General features: G+C 34.4%; 1 protein-coding gene across 5 annotated transcripts in view; it reads left to right on the forward strand.

Moving 5' to 3' along the window:
* ARHGAP29 (Rho GTPase activating protein 29) overlaps positions 1–18,365 on the forward strand; it is a 75,386-nt gene that overhangs the window by 15,555 nt on the left and 41,466 nt on the right. For 2 of the 5 annotated variants that reach the window (XM_047725518.1, XM_047725519.1), the window contains 2 exons: positions 1,136–1,372; positions 12,703–12,837. In XM_047725518.1, the coding sequence (XP_047581474.1) occupies positions 1,168–1,372; positions 12,703–12,837 (340 nt within the window). In that variant the 5' untranslated portion in view covers positions 1,136–1,167. Of the gene's footprint in view, positions 1–1,135; positions 1,373–12,700; positions 12,838–14,710; positions 14,836–18,365 lie in introns of those variants that run through there. The other 3 variants (XM_047725521.1, XM_047725520.1, XM_047725522.1) reach the window with 2 other exon arrangements.

The following is an 18,365-nucleotide window of genomic DNA, read 5'->3' on the forward strand; positions in this document are numbered from 1 at the left end:
ATGCTTGTGCTAACTTAATTCCTCCAGTAATTTCCTTTTTGATTCAAGAAATGCAGACAAAATTAGGACTTTCAATTCTAGAAGGGTAAAATGTGAGGATGAAGCAGAAACAAACTAAGATTTTCTGAGTTTCAACTGTGTGCCAGGATTAAATGTTTTCATTGTGAATTCTTTTAATTTTCTGTCCCTTTTTAATTCTCACACAGCCTATAAACAAAATTATACAGGTCACACATTTAGAAAGTATTGAACCAGAAGTTAAGTCTAAACCTTTCTCATTTCAAAAGATTGTGTTTTTACTATACCATCTTTAAATTACCAAAAATATTGCTCTGATATTCATACATTTATTTGTTCAGGCAATCAGGATATATCAGATTAGTAGGCACCTTTAGAACTTCTTTTCAACAGAAAATTATTTTTGATGAAACTCGATAACCTGGGATGTGTATGCATGTGTGTGTATGTATGCATTAAGAACTAACTGTAATTGAACTTTTATGTGTCAGACACTTCTATATTTCTGTCTCTTTTAACGCTTACAATAATCTCGTGAGGTAGGTATTGTCAGAATGTTATTCCCATTTTATAAATGAGCATACCAAAATGAAGTGATGTAACAGCTTGTCAGGACAGACATCGTAAATGATAGAGGGGATTTTGAAAATAGGTTTTTTCTTTTGTTGGAGCTCATATTGTGTCTTTATTTTTGAAGCTGATGTCATGGAGATAGAGTATGTTCTGCCAAGTGACTTTTCAGAACAACTTACAATTAAAAGAATTCTGTACCCTAGGAGTTAAGAGCAAGTTATTAATTAAGAGAATAGATTTTGGCAACTAGACAGATCTGGGTTTTAAGTACCAGTTCATCATCTTTTAGCAGAGAGCTTAGACAAATGATTTAACCCCCAAAGCTTAGGTTGCTTATTTGTGAAATGAAGAGACCAGTAGTTTGCCTATTATAGAGTTGTCAAGATGACTGGCACTTAATAAATAAATTAGTAAGACCATGTTTGTTGTTGTTAATAAAATACTGAGGTGGGCTGTGGGTTGTTTGTGGAAACCTAGTCTAATGTTTCCTCTGGTTGATGTGGTATTTGTGTTTCTCTCTTGTTTTTTCTCCCTTCCACTTAAGGATTTCAGTTTTTCTGACTGTTCTGTGGAAGGATGATTGCTCACAAACAGAAAAAGACAAAGAAAAAACGTGTTTTGTCATCAGGCCAACTCTCTCCTGATGTTACAACTCCTGAAATGGGGCTCAAGTCCTTAAGTTCCAATTCCATTTTTGATCCGGATTACATCAAGGAGTTGGTGAATGATATCAGGAAGTTCTCGCATATGTTACTATATTTGAAAGAAGCTATTCTTTCAGGTTTGTCAACTATTTTCTTTTAACATTCTTACTGGATAGTTTGTTAAATTTTAAATGCCAGCCTAGCTGCAGATAAACACGTACACAGTGGTAGGAACGGGGTATTCTGCTTTAGTTACTTTATGACCTTTTCCCCCCAAAATGTTTGATGTTTGATGTTATGGTGTAAGCTATTTTATTATCAGATACAGTACAATACATAATAGAAACGTTGGTAAGTGTGAGGGAACAAGCATACAAAAAACAAAACTCAGTCTTTGGTTCTTAGCGGTTAGGCCCATTTGACATGAGAAAATTTTAGATTGTTGGAATTTTAACCTTCTTGTTAATGGTAGTGCAGTGCCTTGATTATTCTTTAGGAAGCAGACTAATGTTTATTATTTATATTTTTGATCCTTCTGCCTTGATTCAGTTTTCTATATTGTTCCTAAAACTTAATCTAGAATCACTGCATTTGAGTGAAAATTTTTTTTCTCAAAAGTCACACTTAACTCTGTTTTGCTGTTATATAATCTATTCTTCAATTAAGGGATAATCACAGAATTTATTCTCTGTCTAGTTAGAAATGGGTAATAGAGCACAAACTTTATTCTCTTAAAGAGCTACAGACATCTGCGTTCCCCAAGTTGATTTTAGTCCCTAAGGCTTTTAACTTTTAATGCCTGTTTTATATTCAGATTTGATGGTAGTGATAATAAAGATACAGCCCCTATCCTTTTGTGATAAATAGTAGTTCGTTTCCATATTCATAATGGTAGGTCTGGATGTAGAAAATGAATATTCCTAGTTTTATTTATATGACACCTCTTTTTTCTTCGTACACATGAGAGTTTAATAAATATTTTCTCTGTATATAAGATAAATATTCGTTTTCTGATACATGTTCTAGAAAGGAGACTAAAATCACATCTTATACTAAATGCTGTTTTTAAGAGTTTACTTCTAACCTGCTTTTCAATTTGAAATGTCCAAAACAACTGGACTTGAATTATAGCCTTAAAATTTTAGTATTTGAATTTTCCTTAAAACAATCACATAAATCAGGTTTTTGAGACTATATATTATTAAAAAAAAGTTACCAATACACCTGTTCATTTTAATAGCGTGATTTTGAAATCTAGTTATGGTTGATTAAATGGCAATAAAGTTTTCTTTTTCTTGTGGGAAGATATTCTAAATACATTAAGCATTATACTGGGAATAAATTTCTTAACAAAATGATACCATCTGCCATTTATTTAAAGAAGCATAGTTTTAAATAAACCCTTTTCTTAACTGGGTTAATTGTTTTAAATTTGTTTTTAAATTTACGTATAGTAAGGGTCATTCTTTTTGGTGTAAGTTCATTAACTGGGTTAATTTTGAAAGTAAAATTTAAAATGATGCCTTGGTTGACAAATCATTTACCTCAATTTAGGGTAAAATCCAGTTTTCTTTAATTATCAATTTAAGTGTTCATTAATACAAATAAAATTTTTAGTTAAGATTTTTATTTGTTTTTGTTTTCCTCAGGAGATTAACATCGTTTTTAAATCCTGATCTTGCATATTTATCCCTTGTCTCACAGATTTTAAATGATGATAATTTAAAACAAGTTTTATCTTCAGTTTTTTTATGTGAATTTTAATTTGTGAATAGATAATTCAGAGACTAGGAGAGAACTGAAAGCTGATTCTAATTGAGAAAAGAGAAAATTTCTAAGTAAGATGGCAAAAGGAGACTGCCCCTTAAGATAAAAGTATGCGTACGGAAATCTAGTTTTCATGAAATTTTATTATTAAAAATTTATAAAGATCTTATCCTTTTAAAAAAAAAAAAAGGTTTATTTATTTGAGAGAGAGAGAGAAACCACGCATGCACACCCAGGGTAGGGGAGGAAAGAGAGAGAGGGAAACAGAGAGTCTCAAGCGGACTCCCCACTGAGCCCAGAGCACCACTCAGGGCTCAATCTCAAGATCCTGAGATCACGACCTGAGCCAAAATCAAGAGTCAGACACTTAACCAACTGAGCCACCCAGGCACCTCAAGATATTGTTCTTTTAATGAGAAAACCAATACTTCAGAATTTATTTTGAATAAATTTTCAATAAATTTTGAATAAATTTTATTGCTGATAGTAAAAAAGTTTGCCATTTATGGCTGGTAAATTAATTTTAAAAATGTAAAAACTTTTGGATAACCAACTCTCATTAGTAAGCCATGACCAGAGAATTTTCATTATTTACCTTTGGATTGATTTTAATGTTTGGTTCTTCAATCAGAGTTAAAAGGATATATGTATGCTATCTCAAAACAAATCTTGGATGTAACAAGAATTTGTTTTCTATCTTAGGATCATTGTTATTAAAATCTGACACTAATTTTGAGTTGATAGAAACTTTTTTGTTTTTCTTAAACAAGGGAGCATATATAAATATATAAATTAACCTCATTATAAATAATAATACTATAAGTAATATGCTTATATTTAATTTTGATCATGATTTTCAGCTAGTTAGAATATCAGACTATCGCTTGTAATAATTTTATTATAAGAATCATACAAGATATAATCTTCAGGAAAGCAGGTAAAAAGCTTAAAATTCTGTAATTACTTGAGATGGTATTGTTATATATGTTCCTATAGACTAGACATAGGCCATACTTTTGTCTTCTGGGTATTAAGAACTTTCCCTGCACTTCTGCTGTTGTTTACTACCACTCTACTCATAAATTGGCCAGACAGAAAAAAGCTGTTTCACTGTTTTTCTTTTGGAGTGAGGGAGCCTTGTCAGTGGCCTTGCCAATATTTTGTCTTATGCTTCCTTAAGAGGAAGAATGCCAGATTTCTGGCATTGTTCATTACCATGTCAGCTGGCTGTTAAAAAGCTAAAAAGTTAGCTTTTAAAAATAAAGAGTGTAGGTATACAGTTAAATCACCTTTTGGTATAATCTGAATACCGTTTTTTTTGTATATGTTACCTTTCATGAGGCAATGATATGCAAAAATCACTTGACCGTTGCTTCAGGTGTTCAGTCATATTTCTGAGGCTACACATAGATTAATAGCTTTATAATTGATTTATAGCCACATTTTCCTTTCCTTGAAACTTGTTACAGGAAAATACGTAATTATATATGGTGCTTTGCATTTTATAGATTGCTTTTACATACAAACACTGTTTTATCAGAGTACCCACAAACACTGGTAGTTTTAGCCCCATTTCACAGATGAGTTGTATGTATAACATAGATCGTATGATTTCATCACCCTCTTATTGCTGATATATAGTGATTTATTTTGGAATCCAGAGGTCATAAATGCAGAATGGTGTGTGTTCTTTCCATGCTATCTCAACTGATTCACATGGCAGGTACTTTAAAAAAATACCATTCCGTCTTCATTATTTCATCAGCCAGTTCTGTTTTTGATGGGGACTATGTAGACCTGCAGTATCCAATATGGTAACCTCTAGACATGTGGCTAATAAAAAAATAATTTTTTATTTTAAGTAAAAAATTCAAATAAAATTTAAATAAAATTTTAAATAAAAAATTCAACTCTTCAGTTGTAGTACCCATATTTCAAGTGCTTATTAGCCATATGTGGCTAGTGGCTACCATTTTGGACAGTGAAGGTATAAGTATTTACATCATTGCAGAAATTTCTGTTGGACAGTGCTGGCATAGACATTTGGCCTTTATCAGTCTCAAGACTACTGAGATGAATTCTTGAGCTATAAACATTTGTTTATTTCTATAGCACTTAAAGAAACCTAGAAATAGTTGTTACTGGAGCAAATTTAACAAAATGTTATTTAGAAATAGGTACTCTTGGGGTCTTTTTAGAATCCCTTTGTCTTTGGAGTGCATAACTTTAATGCTATCCTTTGATTTGAACCAACAGATCTGTTTCCAGCCAGGCTATACAAATTGATGAAATTGGTAGTAATGGATGGCAGAAAGAGCTATGAAGAGAATCACTTTATCTAGGTTTTAGGCCTTGTTCTGCTACTGACTAGTTTTGGAATATGGCCTCAGTCATTTAATGATTTAAGAATGAGGTGCTTTACCAGATGCTACCAGTTTCATAATTCTGTGATTCAGAATTTGATTGGAGTTGGAGATTATACATCGTTCTGAATATCAAGAGTTCAGAGCTGGAGAAGACAACTAGATATTTGTTTTCCAAGTATATAATACATTTTTATATAAAAAAGATTTATTTATTTAAGAGTGAAAGGGAGAGAGAGCATGCATGTGCAAGCAGGGGCAAGGGGCAGATGGAGAGGGAGAGAGAGAATTTCAAGCAGACTCCCTGCTGAGTGCAGAGCCCCATCTGGGGCTTGATCTCATGACTCTGAGATCACAACCTGAGCCAAAATCGAGTTTGACAACTCAACCACCCAAGGGCCCCCCATATAATGCATTTTAGAGGACATCTGCCTCCCACTACTCTATAGGATTTTGTAAATGTGGGTTTTCTTGTAACTTTCTTAAATGCGGTATTTGTGAAATTTGTGAAAGTGAGAATGTGAAGCTCATGTTGCCATAGTTTTTGAGGAACTGATTAGAGAAAATAAGTGTCTACCAAAGAGCTCTGTGATAACAAGTAAGGTAGGTATACAGTTCATCTCTGCTCTTTTTATTTACAAATAAAAATGAAGGGTTTAATGTGGGACATCAGGTGACTATGAAAACTCATGCTTTGGTAAAGTAGCTGATAGAGTTTGTTGATTCTCTGTCCACTGTTTATTTCCAGGAGGAGGTTACCCTGTAGTCTTGTATAAGTAGCACATGTGGAATTTGAAGTTTTAGATTTCTATCTGGTGTCATTAAGATGCATTATGAATAGTTACAGGGCCAGATTTTACATTTTATTTTAAAATGCTGAAGGCACTCTTTTATACATGTACTCTCTGTGTTTAAATACAACACTAGTAGTTAACATATGTTCTGTATAAATACCACTTCAGGTTTATGGTTGTCCCCCTAAGGAATAATGTGTTCTTACTTCCAAAGAACAGATTCGTAAGTGTTCTTCTAGTTCATACAATAATCTTAAACTCTGCAATATACCTTCTCATTTCTGGTAGAACACCATTCAAGGAAGCTCAACATTTGGGCATGTGAAAGGTGCGGGGCTTTTTAATTGGGCTAGAAAGAATAGTGCAAATTACTTAATTTTTCTGCCCCTCAGTGCTTGGAGAAGTAGTCATTGCTGTTATAAACTGCATCTGAAGGGAAATTGGTAGTTTGTCTAATATACTATTTTGAAACTGGAATTTAATGAAAGTTTACTATTGTGACAGTGGTGCCTTGTTTATGTTTTGTTCTTTAAATAGTCTAGAAAGGAAGATAAAACTTTATCATCAGTTGCAGATAAAGTTCTCTAATTTAAAAAAAAAGCTTTCTGATTTAAGAGTGTATCACTTTATTTTATAAAAACATAACTGAATCTTATAAATGATAGCTTCTGATGAATTCTGTCTAGGTCCTTAATTTGTCTGAACTATAGTCAGAAGAGGTATGTTAACTTTGTAAGGTAATTTTTTTAAATAAAAGAAGTTAAATAAAATGTCTAATGCCATTAAGTAATATGTTCTATTGTAAGAGGGAAGGTCTGCATAAATTTTCAGTCTTAATTGAAATCCTGTCTTTTTGCTTAACTCAATTTTCCCTAGGTGATTATACAGGAGAATATGCAAATTTACTTCAGACAAATTTTAACAGAGTAAATTTTACCACTGATGAATATTAATTAATTTTCATCATCTATATCCTCTATATATATCCTCTATATCCAGAAATTTTGTGAAATATTAGGAAGGTTGGGTTGCTAGTCTCAGATATGTCCTCCTGCCATGTTCTTTTAGAAGTAGACCTCTCCAGGGGCGCCTGGGTGGCTCAGTGGGTTAAGCCGCTGCCTTCGGCTCAGGTCATGATCTCAGGGTCCTGGGATCGAGTCCCGCATCGGGCTCTCTGCTCAGCAGGGAGCCTGCTTCCCTCTCTCTCTCTCTCTCTGCCTGCCTTTCTGTCTACTTGTGATCTCTCTCTGTCAAATAAATAAATAAAATCTTTAAAAAAAAAAAAAAAAAAGAAGTAGACCTCTCCAGAAGTGATTTCTTTTTTTTTTCCTTCTTTTTTTTTTTTAAAGATTTTATTTGTTTATTTGACAGAGAGAGATCACAAGTAGACAGAGAGGCAGGCAGAGAGAGAGAGATAGAGGGAAGCAGGCTCCCTGCTGAGCAGAGAGCCCGATGCGGGACTCGATCCCAGGACCCTGAGACCATGACCTGAGCCGAAGGCAGTGGCTTAACCCACTGAGCCACCCAGGCGCCCCAGAAGTGATTTCTAATGGATATCACTTAGGAAGAGTTCAGGTAAATGTAGATAGGTTATGACTTTGAAATGAATCTTTGAAGAATAAAGTATGAAATACGGGCAGCTGCTTTAGGACATAATGTGCCAACTCTTAGGTGACTGCTTTTTTTGTTTGTTTGTTCCACTTGCCTGGAATTGTTTACAATACCTTAACACCATCTATAATAGTAACTGGCACATTTGATTAGGAGGTAAAGCCTATTTAATCAGAGAGTGCAGAGTACCTGTCATTAAACCGTAACTTCTTTAATCATGTTCCCATATCATAGTGATTAAGAACACAAAATCTAGAGCTAGAACAACTAAGGTGGAATCCTCATTCTGACACTTGCTGGTTATATGTAGCCATGAGCAAGTTACTTATCTTCTCAGTGCCTCAGTTTTTATATCTGTTGGAAGGAGAGAATAGTACCTACATCACTGGGATGTTGTGAAGACTAGAGTTCATATACATAAAGCTTTTACAGTAAATTTTTTAAAATGTCAGCTATTATTATTTTTACAGTCCCCAAATGGCTGAATAAAGAAAGCTGCTGTTCATACTTTGCTTTTATCCTGTAAATTCAGAAGGCATTACTGCAAAAAAAGAGAGTTTCCTAGTGATAAGTTCTGAAACTTACTTTCCTCCTTGTTTTCATTGCTTTCCCAGAGAGGTTAAGCTAAATTAACAAGAGTGGTTTTAAAAATTGTCAGTTTTTTTAAAGCAAGAAAAACACCATGGTTTTTTCATTTATTTACTTAAGCATTTCCATGAAGTGTTTGCAATATAAACACTGTGGTATTGTGTTAATGCATGAGAACAAAAAAGTGGAGCTGGCTAATCTGCTTTCACTTGATAAGCTAAATGAAGCAGAAAATAAATGGCACAAATGAGTAAAACAATAAATTAAAATTCAGATTACCATATTACAGGGATGGTAGATAAACAAGCAAACATTGGGTTACCAGAGTTTTCCTCTTCTAGATAACTAGCATTAAGATTTTGGCTAAACATTATAGTAATTGCATATGCACATATGTATATATAAAACAATAGGCTTTGCAATGCAGAACTGGGAAAAATATGTTATTTTTACAACTATTCAAATTATATTGTTTTCCAGAAGTTTCTTTTATTTCAAAGCTGCTAGGTTCCATTTCAGACCTAACCTATGTTATTAGCCTATTTCCACCATTGCCTTAACTAATAAAAATAGCTATAAACATTTATGGTGGGTGTTCCAAGTGCATGATGTGTTTTAAGTCATTGAATTCAACAATCCTATGAAGTAGTTACTATTGTCTTCCTTTTACAGGTGAGGAAACTGAGGCACGCAGAAGTTAAGTATCTCACCCAAGGTTTATAAACCGTGCAGCTGAAATTCAAATTCAGGCACTCTGGTTCTAGAGATAATGCTTTTAACCCACCACTAAGCTTTATTGTCTCAACTAAGTAAACCTACTGAATGAAATAACATCCACAGTTAGGAAACAGATGAAACAGATAATGGTCATTTCAGATTATTCTTTAAGCTACATAGCACATATTCTGTAGCATTTGAAACTTTTATAATTAAAAAATGCATTTATAATTTAATATATATTTGCAGGGAAATTCCAAAAGTACATAAAATTCCTAGTATCTCTTGCCCATCTGTATTTTATTTTTTAGATAGACTTTATTCAGGAGGGAAAAATGAAACAAGACAAACCAGAGAGGGAGACAAACCATAGGAGACACTTAATCTCAGGAAACAAACTGAGGGTTGCTGGGGGGTGTGGTTGTAGGGAGAGGGTGGCTGTATTATGGACATTGGGGAGGGTATGTACTGCATGTGAGTGCTGTGAATTGTGTAGGACTGATGATTCACAGACCTATACCCCTGAAACAAACAATACAGGGGCGCCTGGGTGGCTCAGTGGGTTAAAGCCTCTGCCTTTGGCTCAGGTCATGGTCTCAGAGTCCTGGGATTGAGCCCTGCATCAGGCTTTCTGCTCAGCAGGGAGCCTGCTTCCCTCTCCCCCTCTCTCTCTCTCTCTCTGCCTACTTGTGATTTCTGTCAAATAAATAAAATCTTAAAAAAAAAAAACAATACATTATATGTTGGTTTAAAAAATAAATAGACTCTATTCTTTTTTTTTTTTAAGATTTTATTTATGTATTTGACAGACAGAGATCACAAGTAGGCGGAGAGGCAGGCAGAGAGAGAGAGGAGGAAGCAGGCTCCCTGCTGAGCAGAGAGCCCAACTCCCAGAACCCTGGGATCATGACCTGAGCCAAAGGCAGAGGCTTTAACCCACTGAGCCACCCAGGCGGCCCCCTAAATAGACTCTATTCTTAAAACAGTTTTTGATTTACAGAAAAATTGAGAAGATAATACAGAAAGTTCCCATATATTCTGATACCCAGTTTTTCTTATTTATTAACAACTTGTCATTAATATGGTACATCTGTTAGCCAATATTTGATAATAGTGATACATTATTATTGATTAAAGCCCATAGTTTTATTCATATTTCCATAAGTTGTTCCTAATGTCCCTCTTTTCTTCTAGGATCCTATCATATTACATTTAATTCTCATGTCTCCTCAGACCCTCCTTGGTTGTGATAGTTTCTCATACTTAGCTCATTTTTGATGACCCTGACAGTTTTAAGGAATACTGGTTAGATATTTCGTAGGATGCATCCTGATTAGAATTTATCTGATGTTTTTCTCATGATTAGATTGGGATATTGGGAGGAACAGATATAAAGTGCCGTCTTCATCACAGGTCATATCAAGAATAATTTCTAGAAACATGATTTATCACTCAATGTCAACCTTGATCATCTGTCTTAGTAATAAAGTTTCTTTACTTTAAAGTTACTCATTTTGTCCCCCTTTCTCTACTTTACTCTTTGGAAGGAAGTCACTATATGCATGCTCCATCTACTTGAGGACAAAATATCTATATAAATTATTTGGCATTCTTCTATCCAAGAGATATATCTCTTCCTGCACTCACTAATTTGTTCATTTATTTGTGTCAGTATGAACTCATGGATATTTACTTTATACTTTGAGTTATAATCCAGTACTACTTTATTTGTTGCTCAAATTGTTCTAGCTTTGGCCGTTAGGAGCTCTCAGTTGGCTCCTGTGTACCCTTGATGTACCTTAGTCAGTGTGAGGGTTAGTTTTTGCTAAGCTCTTACTTTCTGGCTCTACTAGATGCACCTAACTTGTCCTGCACATTTTCTGCCCCAGTCCTAGAATCAACCATTTCTCTAAGGAGCACTGATACTTTTTTAGCGAATGGTAGTAGAAACCAAGCTCAGGGTGGTAGGTGTGCTTGTTCCTAAGGGGTGTCATTTCTTTTAGGCCCTTTCAGCAGACAGAGCAAAGAAATATATGTGTGTGTATGAACCTGTGTAAATACACATATCTATACATATATCTATATGTAACCACCTGTGTCTGTGTTAAGTTAAACATGAAATCTTACTGAAGTGTCCCACTCTAATCTACCACAATATGGATTATTACATTTATTTGTAAATTTCTACTCCAACAGCGAGATACCTGGCTCCCAACATCCACCGTCCATTTACACAGTTTTTCAATTCCAGTGTTTATGTATAGCAACATCAGAATTGTTAACCTGAACCCTCACTGAAAATTCTTTATCACCTAGAGTGGTGGTACTTATATGCATTTCCTTTACTTTTAGTCTTTATAGACCTAACTCGTTTCCAAGGTTACTTTAGCCAGCACTTATTCTCCTATATTTCTGTCATTAGAATTTGTTGGATGAATGAGTCACATTTTCTCCTGAAAGCACTTATATTCTCTCTGCTTCCATCACTCCCTGAACTATTCTTCTTTGCCTCTTCCTGGAATATGCTTTGCCCTGATGCATCCAGCTCACCACCTTGCCTACACTTTTTTTTTTTCTCTTGATAATACAGTTAAGGAATGGCATATTTGATGGATGATGGCTTTTTCATTTAAAAATTTTTCATTTTGGTTTTTTATTCTGAAGACAGTTTTTATTTCTAATGGTTATCTTTTCAACACTTCTGAAACAATTAATTATATAATTATGACATTATTTTTGTTTTCTAAGCTATTTCAGGGGAAGGCAGTCTAACATTAAGAGCATGGCTTCTAGAATTATATTCACTGAGTTCAAATTCTGGCCCCACGGCTTAGTAACTTAGTAAACTTAAGTGTGCCTCAATTTTCTCATCTGTACAGTGGGTATTTTAAAATTATCTGGATGTGAAAGTTAATGAGATAATATCTTTTAAGTGCTTTTAACAGTACCTACCACATAGGAAGCATTTAAAAAATGTTAACTATTTTTAAACACTAGTTCTATAAGGTTACAGAAAGGAAAATTACATCAGAGTGTTACATTTAAAGTAGTCATCTTTTCAGACTTTTGAAGATTACTTGAGGGGTTTTAAAGTTAGGGTGATTACTCTTTCTTGTTTACCTAGGATGGCCATCCGGGAATATGCCTCTTGGTGCTGGCAGGAGGAGTAGCTCTCCCCTTTTCACTTGCTTAGAGTTTTTGGTTTGGATGATAAGTTATATGGTTACATTATTTCTAAGGCTTATAAAATTATGTCATCTGCATCTGACCAGAGTTGCTGTTAATGAGCAGAGCAGGCTGGGGGTAGACAGGTGGGGGCTAGGAAGGAAGGAAGGCACAATCTGCAGAGCATTCAGTTTTCCCAGTTTCAACTGGGAAAACTGAAAAAGGTAAGGCTAAAATGACCATAACTGTGAAATCCTTACCAACTTAAAATGATTATAGAGTTTTTGAAGGCTGAATAAATTGAATATACTAATTGCAATGGTGAAAATACAAGTGAACATGTCAGTAGGCAAACATTGCAGGGCCACTGCTTTTATTTGAAGTGTGCTTCAAAATAGTCTTTCATCGTTTGCATTCCGGAAACTTGGTCTGGGAAACAAATAAATTTTTTTTTCTTTTAAGACTGTTTTAAAGAAGTTATTCATATACGTCTGGACGAACTTCTCCGTGTTTTAAAATCTATAATGAATAAACATCAGAACCTCAATTCTGTTGATCTTCAAAATGCTGCAGAAATGCTTACTGCAAAAGTAAAAGGTAAGAAAGATGTATTTAAAGTCTGTTGGTGTGGGCAGAAAGCGTCTAAGTAATACATTTTGGTCCATAATGAGTACAGTGCCACCTCCCCACATGGCATCAGTATGTATATCAGTAGGAATTATGTATACTTCAGTATGTAGATAATCCCATTAGGTCACACCTAAACTCTCTTCCTTTCAAAAATTAAAACTGCATTCAGCAGGAAGGAATTTGAAAATAATAACTGAGATAAACAACTGATATTGAAAATTTCTGAGTTTTTTGAAAGAGTGCATGCTCTTTTGAAGTAGGTTATTAGTGCACAGAAGTCTTTGTTTTGTAAGGACAGTTGTTGCTGGAAAATGGTCATTTGTAGTGACTTTACTTAAAAGAGAGAGCCAAACAGAGAAAAAGACTTAATTGGAATCTTTTTTTTTTAAGGTAAAAAAAAAATGAAACTAAAATTATATATGGATGTACACACACACACACACACACACACACGTGTATGTTACATGTGTTAAAGAATCAAGAATTGGGACTTATCCTCTAATGAAATGACTTGCCACCAAAAATATTTTATTAGAATCTAATATTCCAGACTGTAGTGTTTAAGAAGGATTGAGGTGCAGCAAGTATTTGAGAAGAATGAGGCAGGGGGTTCAGTTAGCTAGATGGTTAGAAATAAGGGGCTGCGTGTGGGCTGCCAGTCTGATCAAAGAAGCTGGAGTGTGCTGGAGGTGGAGTGTAGTTGTTATAGAAGAGGAGATGGGTGCTGGTTTGATGGAACAGGACAGGTGGAATATTGAGGATTAATGTGAAGTTTGGAGTTGAAGATAGGGACTTGAAAGCTGTTGCTGTATCGGTGATAATGGAAGAGGGCAGCTCCAACCCACAGTTTGCAGAGTAAGTGTAGGCTGAGTGTGAGGGCCCAGGGATGGAGAGAAAATAGAGGAGCCTGAGAAACACCCAAGAAATAGGGAGATGGTCTAGAGAAAGATGTCATGGAATTTTATTTTATTTTTATTTTTTTTTTTTTAAGATTTTATTTATTTATTTCACAGAGAGAGAGATCACAAGCAGGCAGAGAAGCAGGCAGAGAGAGGGGGAAGCAGGCTCCCTGCTGAGCAGAGAGCCAGACGTGGGGCTCCATCCCAGGACCCTGAGATCCTGACCTGAGCTGAAGGCAGAGGCTTAAACCACTGAGCCACCCAGGCGCCCCGATGTCATGGAATTTTAAAAGTGTGAGGTTCTAGGAAAGGATTGTCAGCATTAAATGTCACTGATAAGTAATCTGAATTCAAGCAAAGTAACTGTAGAAAGTGACTCACCATGGGTTAAATAAAGAAAGGAAAGGATTCTTTGGGGAGGGGAATTACCTGTTCTGAGTCTCAAAGGTCCGGTGGGCATTTCCTGGGTTAGGGTGGGTGGAGGTTGGGGACTGTGATATAGAGCACTTTTGTAAGAAATCTGAATGTGAAGAACTTAATGCAGTTGGGGAACACATACTCCTATCTAGAGAAGGCCAAGGGCAAGTAAGTGTCAAGGGATGAGGCAGGAGAAGAAAATAAAAACTTTGTCAATAAAATATGGTCCCTATACCTGAGAACCACTTCCTCTGCTTTTTGACATAGATTTATTTTGCTGGAGTGGTTCTTTTTCCTTGTTTCTTTTTCTGTATTTCAAGCATTAAAAAACATGTAGATGACTTTACATGGGAAAAATGAATAGTTTGTTGTGACTTTTAAAAATGTGCTTAGTAACCAAATTTGTTTTTAAATAGACTGTTTATAAGTGCCGTTTAACTTAGATAGGGAAATTTGCGTCTATAGATAGTAAAATTTCCATGCTTGGAAATAGCGACCACAGTTCATTCAATTGTTGTCAGTAGCTATTGTGTGCAGTCAGGATGTCCTGGGGAAGGAGTATGCCTGTGTATAGTTGGTGTCCACATTCCAGAAACAGACTTGAAGAAAGTGGCTTCTCAGCTGCCTTGGAGATCTTTTTTCCTTGGAGGTAAAGCTATCTTTTGAATATTATCTCCCACTAGGACTGTCTTTACCTTTGGGATTATTGTTACCATTTTACTTTTGTGTTGGGTGAAATTTAAAAGATTACTTTGCTTACTCTGTTTTAGTAAGACTGCATGAGGCCAGAAAATTTTAAAAATCGTTTTTTCCTTGGTGTAATTTTATGTTTTTAAATAAAACCTTTCCTCCTTGCTCTTATTATTGAGACTGTCTAAGTGAAGGGAGTTTAAAAATGAATACCCAGTGACCTGAAAAATCGAGGTCAAATTAGAGCTTACTTAATTTTTTCTTTTAATGATTATTTTCAAACCCTGGAAAGACAAGGGGGAGGCAGAAACCATTTTTGAATCTCTGTTCTTTGTCAGTCTAGATGTTTTGCATATGCTGTCTATTTTAATATTTTCAAAAAACCTATTAAAGTGCATTTTTATTTCTATTTTAAATGGGGAAAACTCAAAAAAAGCTGTTATAACTTGGGATCAGAAAGCTGTCTGGAATGTGGAGATCATTTTTTCTTAAATCCCTGATTGCATTTAAAAAACAAAGATGACATGACTTGCTGAGGAGGACATCTTAACTGTTGATGCAATTGGCAAGTATACTAAAACATTAAAAAAAAAAAAGATATACAGAATGACTTTAGAATCAGGGAGGTATAATTTTGTTTGTGCTACTGCAGGATGCATAAAGTCTGTCCACTTCCTGTGCATCATAAATGTATTGGAAAAAAATTGGAATCTCTGACTCCTCTTATTTTTTAAGTATTGACTTTACCTTTTTGATAACTTTAAAAGAAAAATTTAAAGCTTTAAATTAAATTAAAAACTTTAAAAGAAAAAGCTTTTACTCATTCATTCTGGTAGTGATTTGTATTTCCTGTGTCTCCTCCTGTTTCCAGGCAGGAAGTTAGGTCTGACAAAATATTTGCAATATGGTAAGAGAGATAAAGCTTATTTTAGAAGTAGATAAAAGACATCTTCACTCAGTAATTTATTATGTACTTAAGTATTTGTGTTTTCACTATTTACATTTGTTTCGGTCAATCTTATTTGTAATTTAATTTAATACGACCGTTCATTTAGGTTTCTCGTGTTCTGTATTTTGCACTATATTTAAAAACTGAGAAACAAAAGAGAAAAATGAGCTTTAATTTTGTGTCTGAAATTGTAGGAGCTTTGTGTCTTCTTTCTGTTTTGAAAACTTAAATTTTTAATAGGCAGTACATTGAAATGATTCATAACGCAAATGGCATAAAAGAGTATTCAGCAGTGAAGTGTATTTTCTATCTCAGATGCTTAGCTACCCTTTCCTTTACCTAGATAAGCAGCAACTACTACTGGATTTTTGTGTATCTTTCTAGAGACATTATTTTATGTAAACAAGTTCTTTTTTTTACTCTCCTTTTTACACAAATGGTAGCATTCTGCTCCTTGCTCATTGTTCTGAGTTATGTTCTATACATAAAGGGTTGCCTAATTCTTTTGTTGGGATTTGTTCTGTTTTTTTTTTTCAAAGGTGCATGGTAATCTGTTATGCTTATGTGCTATAATTTATTTAACCAATCACTAATCACTAATGGATATTTGGATTGTTTCCATTTTTTTTTTCTGTTACAAATAATGCTTCAATGAATAGCCATGTTCATTTGTATTTATTTTCTTTATATTGCTAAATAACCTCTGTGGGAACTCTGCCATTCTGATAGCAGTGTTGAGAAGGCTGATTTATTGCACCTTTGCCAACAGAGCTGGTTACCAAGTCTAATAGTAAAAATTGGCATCTCACTAACATCTCTTTGTTACCCAGTCTAATAGTAAAAATTGGCATCTCAGTGTGGATTGATTTGCATTTCCCTCATTTTGAGCGCAGTTGAGTATGTTTTCATGTTTTAGAGCCATTTGTACATCCTTTTATGTGAGTTGCCTCTTTACCCTTTTTATTTTTGTGTGTGGTTGGTCTTTTTTTCTAGTACTGATTTATAGAAACTTTGTGTAAGTGAAATTAACCCTTAATCTTTGATATAAATTGCATATTTTCTTTATCTTTTGATTTGCTTATGGTATTTTATTTTTGCATTTAAATGTATCTGTCCTTTTTATGGTCCTTGGGTTTTAGGTATTAGGAAGGACTTCCCTACTCTGAGATTATAATAGCATTCTCCAGTGTGTTTTCATTTAATGTTTTCCTGGTGTCACTTATTAAATTTAAGTCCTTGATACATTCTAGATTATCTACATGTCTAGCTTATTTATCAAATAATTCTTTTCCCCACTGATCTGAGATGCCATTTTTATCATAAATACACTAAACTGTCATATATATCATTTTGGGACTTACTTTATGCCCCATTGATTTGTTTAGTAATGTGCCAATACCACACTATATTATAGTTGTATAGTATTTTTAGTATCTGATGGGGTAACTCCTCTTCCTGTTACTCTTTTTTTTCAGGATTTTATTTTTCCATCAGGACTTTTGAATTGGCTTATCTAATTCCAAAAAAAATCTATTAAAAAAATTCTATTGGTATTTTGAGGATGATGAGTAAAATTTATGATTTTATAAACTTACAATTTATAAATTAAGGAGAAGTTACATATTTAACATTTCCGAGACTATAGTATGCATTTCATTTCTTCAGGTTGTCTTTTGTGTTTCTCAGAAGCAACTTCACAAAGTTTTCATTTTGTAAGCCATACTGCTTTTTGGTCTTTCCCCCTATGCATATGATGAAAATTTGCCTACATTTTATCTTTTAATTCATTGGTTTGCAAACTTTAGGCCCTGATGTATGACATCAAGTTAGTGGATTGTAACCAGCATTTTTAAAATACAAAAGAGAATAGAAAAGAAAAATCAGAATGCAACACTCATTGTATAAGACTTAAGGATGTTTTGAAACTTCAGAGGTGTTATATATAACTAATAACTATTGTATGTGTTTGGAATACTTGGTCATGATATAATATGTATTTCTTACTGAAGGTTGTGGTCAAAAAAGTTTGAAAGTCACTAATAGATGGTGTGTTTGAAAGCTACTCATGTGATTTCTTAAAGAGATACTTAATGTGTCTTCGTACTTATTGTTGTGACTTAATTTGGAGCTCAAGGGAGACAGTTATTTAAACCTTGAGCAAAATTTTGATGTCATTTTGAAGAATGCCTAATAGGGAGAAGGGAGTGGACACAGTGACACCAATTAGCAGGTTGTTAAATAATCCAGACTACAGGTAAAATGTGGCCTTTTGAACTGAATGGCAGTGGGAATGGTAAGGAAGAAATATTTTAGAGGTATTTTGAAAGCAAAGGTATAAGCTAAGGAATGTAGAGAAAAGAGTAGGCTTGCAGGGCAGAATGGAAGGGAGGATAGGGTTCAGGTAGGACATGTTGAGGTTGTAATGCTGGTGGGTGAAGCCTAGAAAGTAGGAGAAAGAATATATCAAACAGACCATTGGAAATGTGGATCTGGAGCTCAGAGGTGAGAACTAGAGAGGTAGTTTAAGGATTCATTTCCTT

This window comes from Lutra lutra, chromosome 4, assembly GCF_902655055.1.
Source record: "Lutra lutra chromosome 4, mLutLut1.2, whole genome shotgun sequence".
Lineage (NCBI taxonomy): Eukaryota > Metazoa > Chordata > Mammalia > Carnivora > Mustelidae > Lutra > Lutra lutra.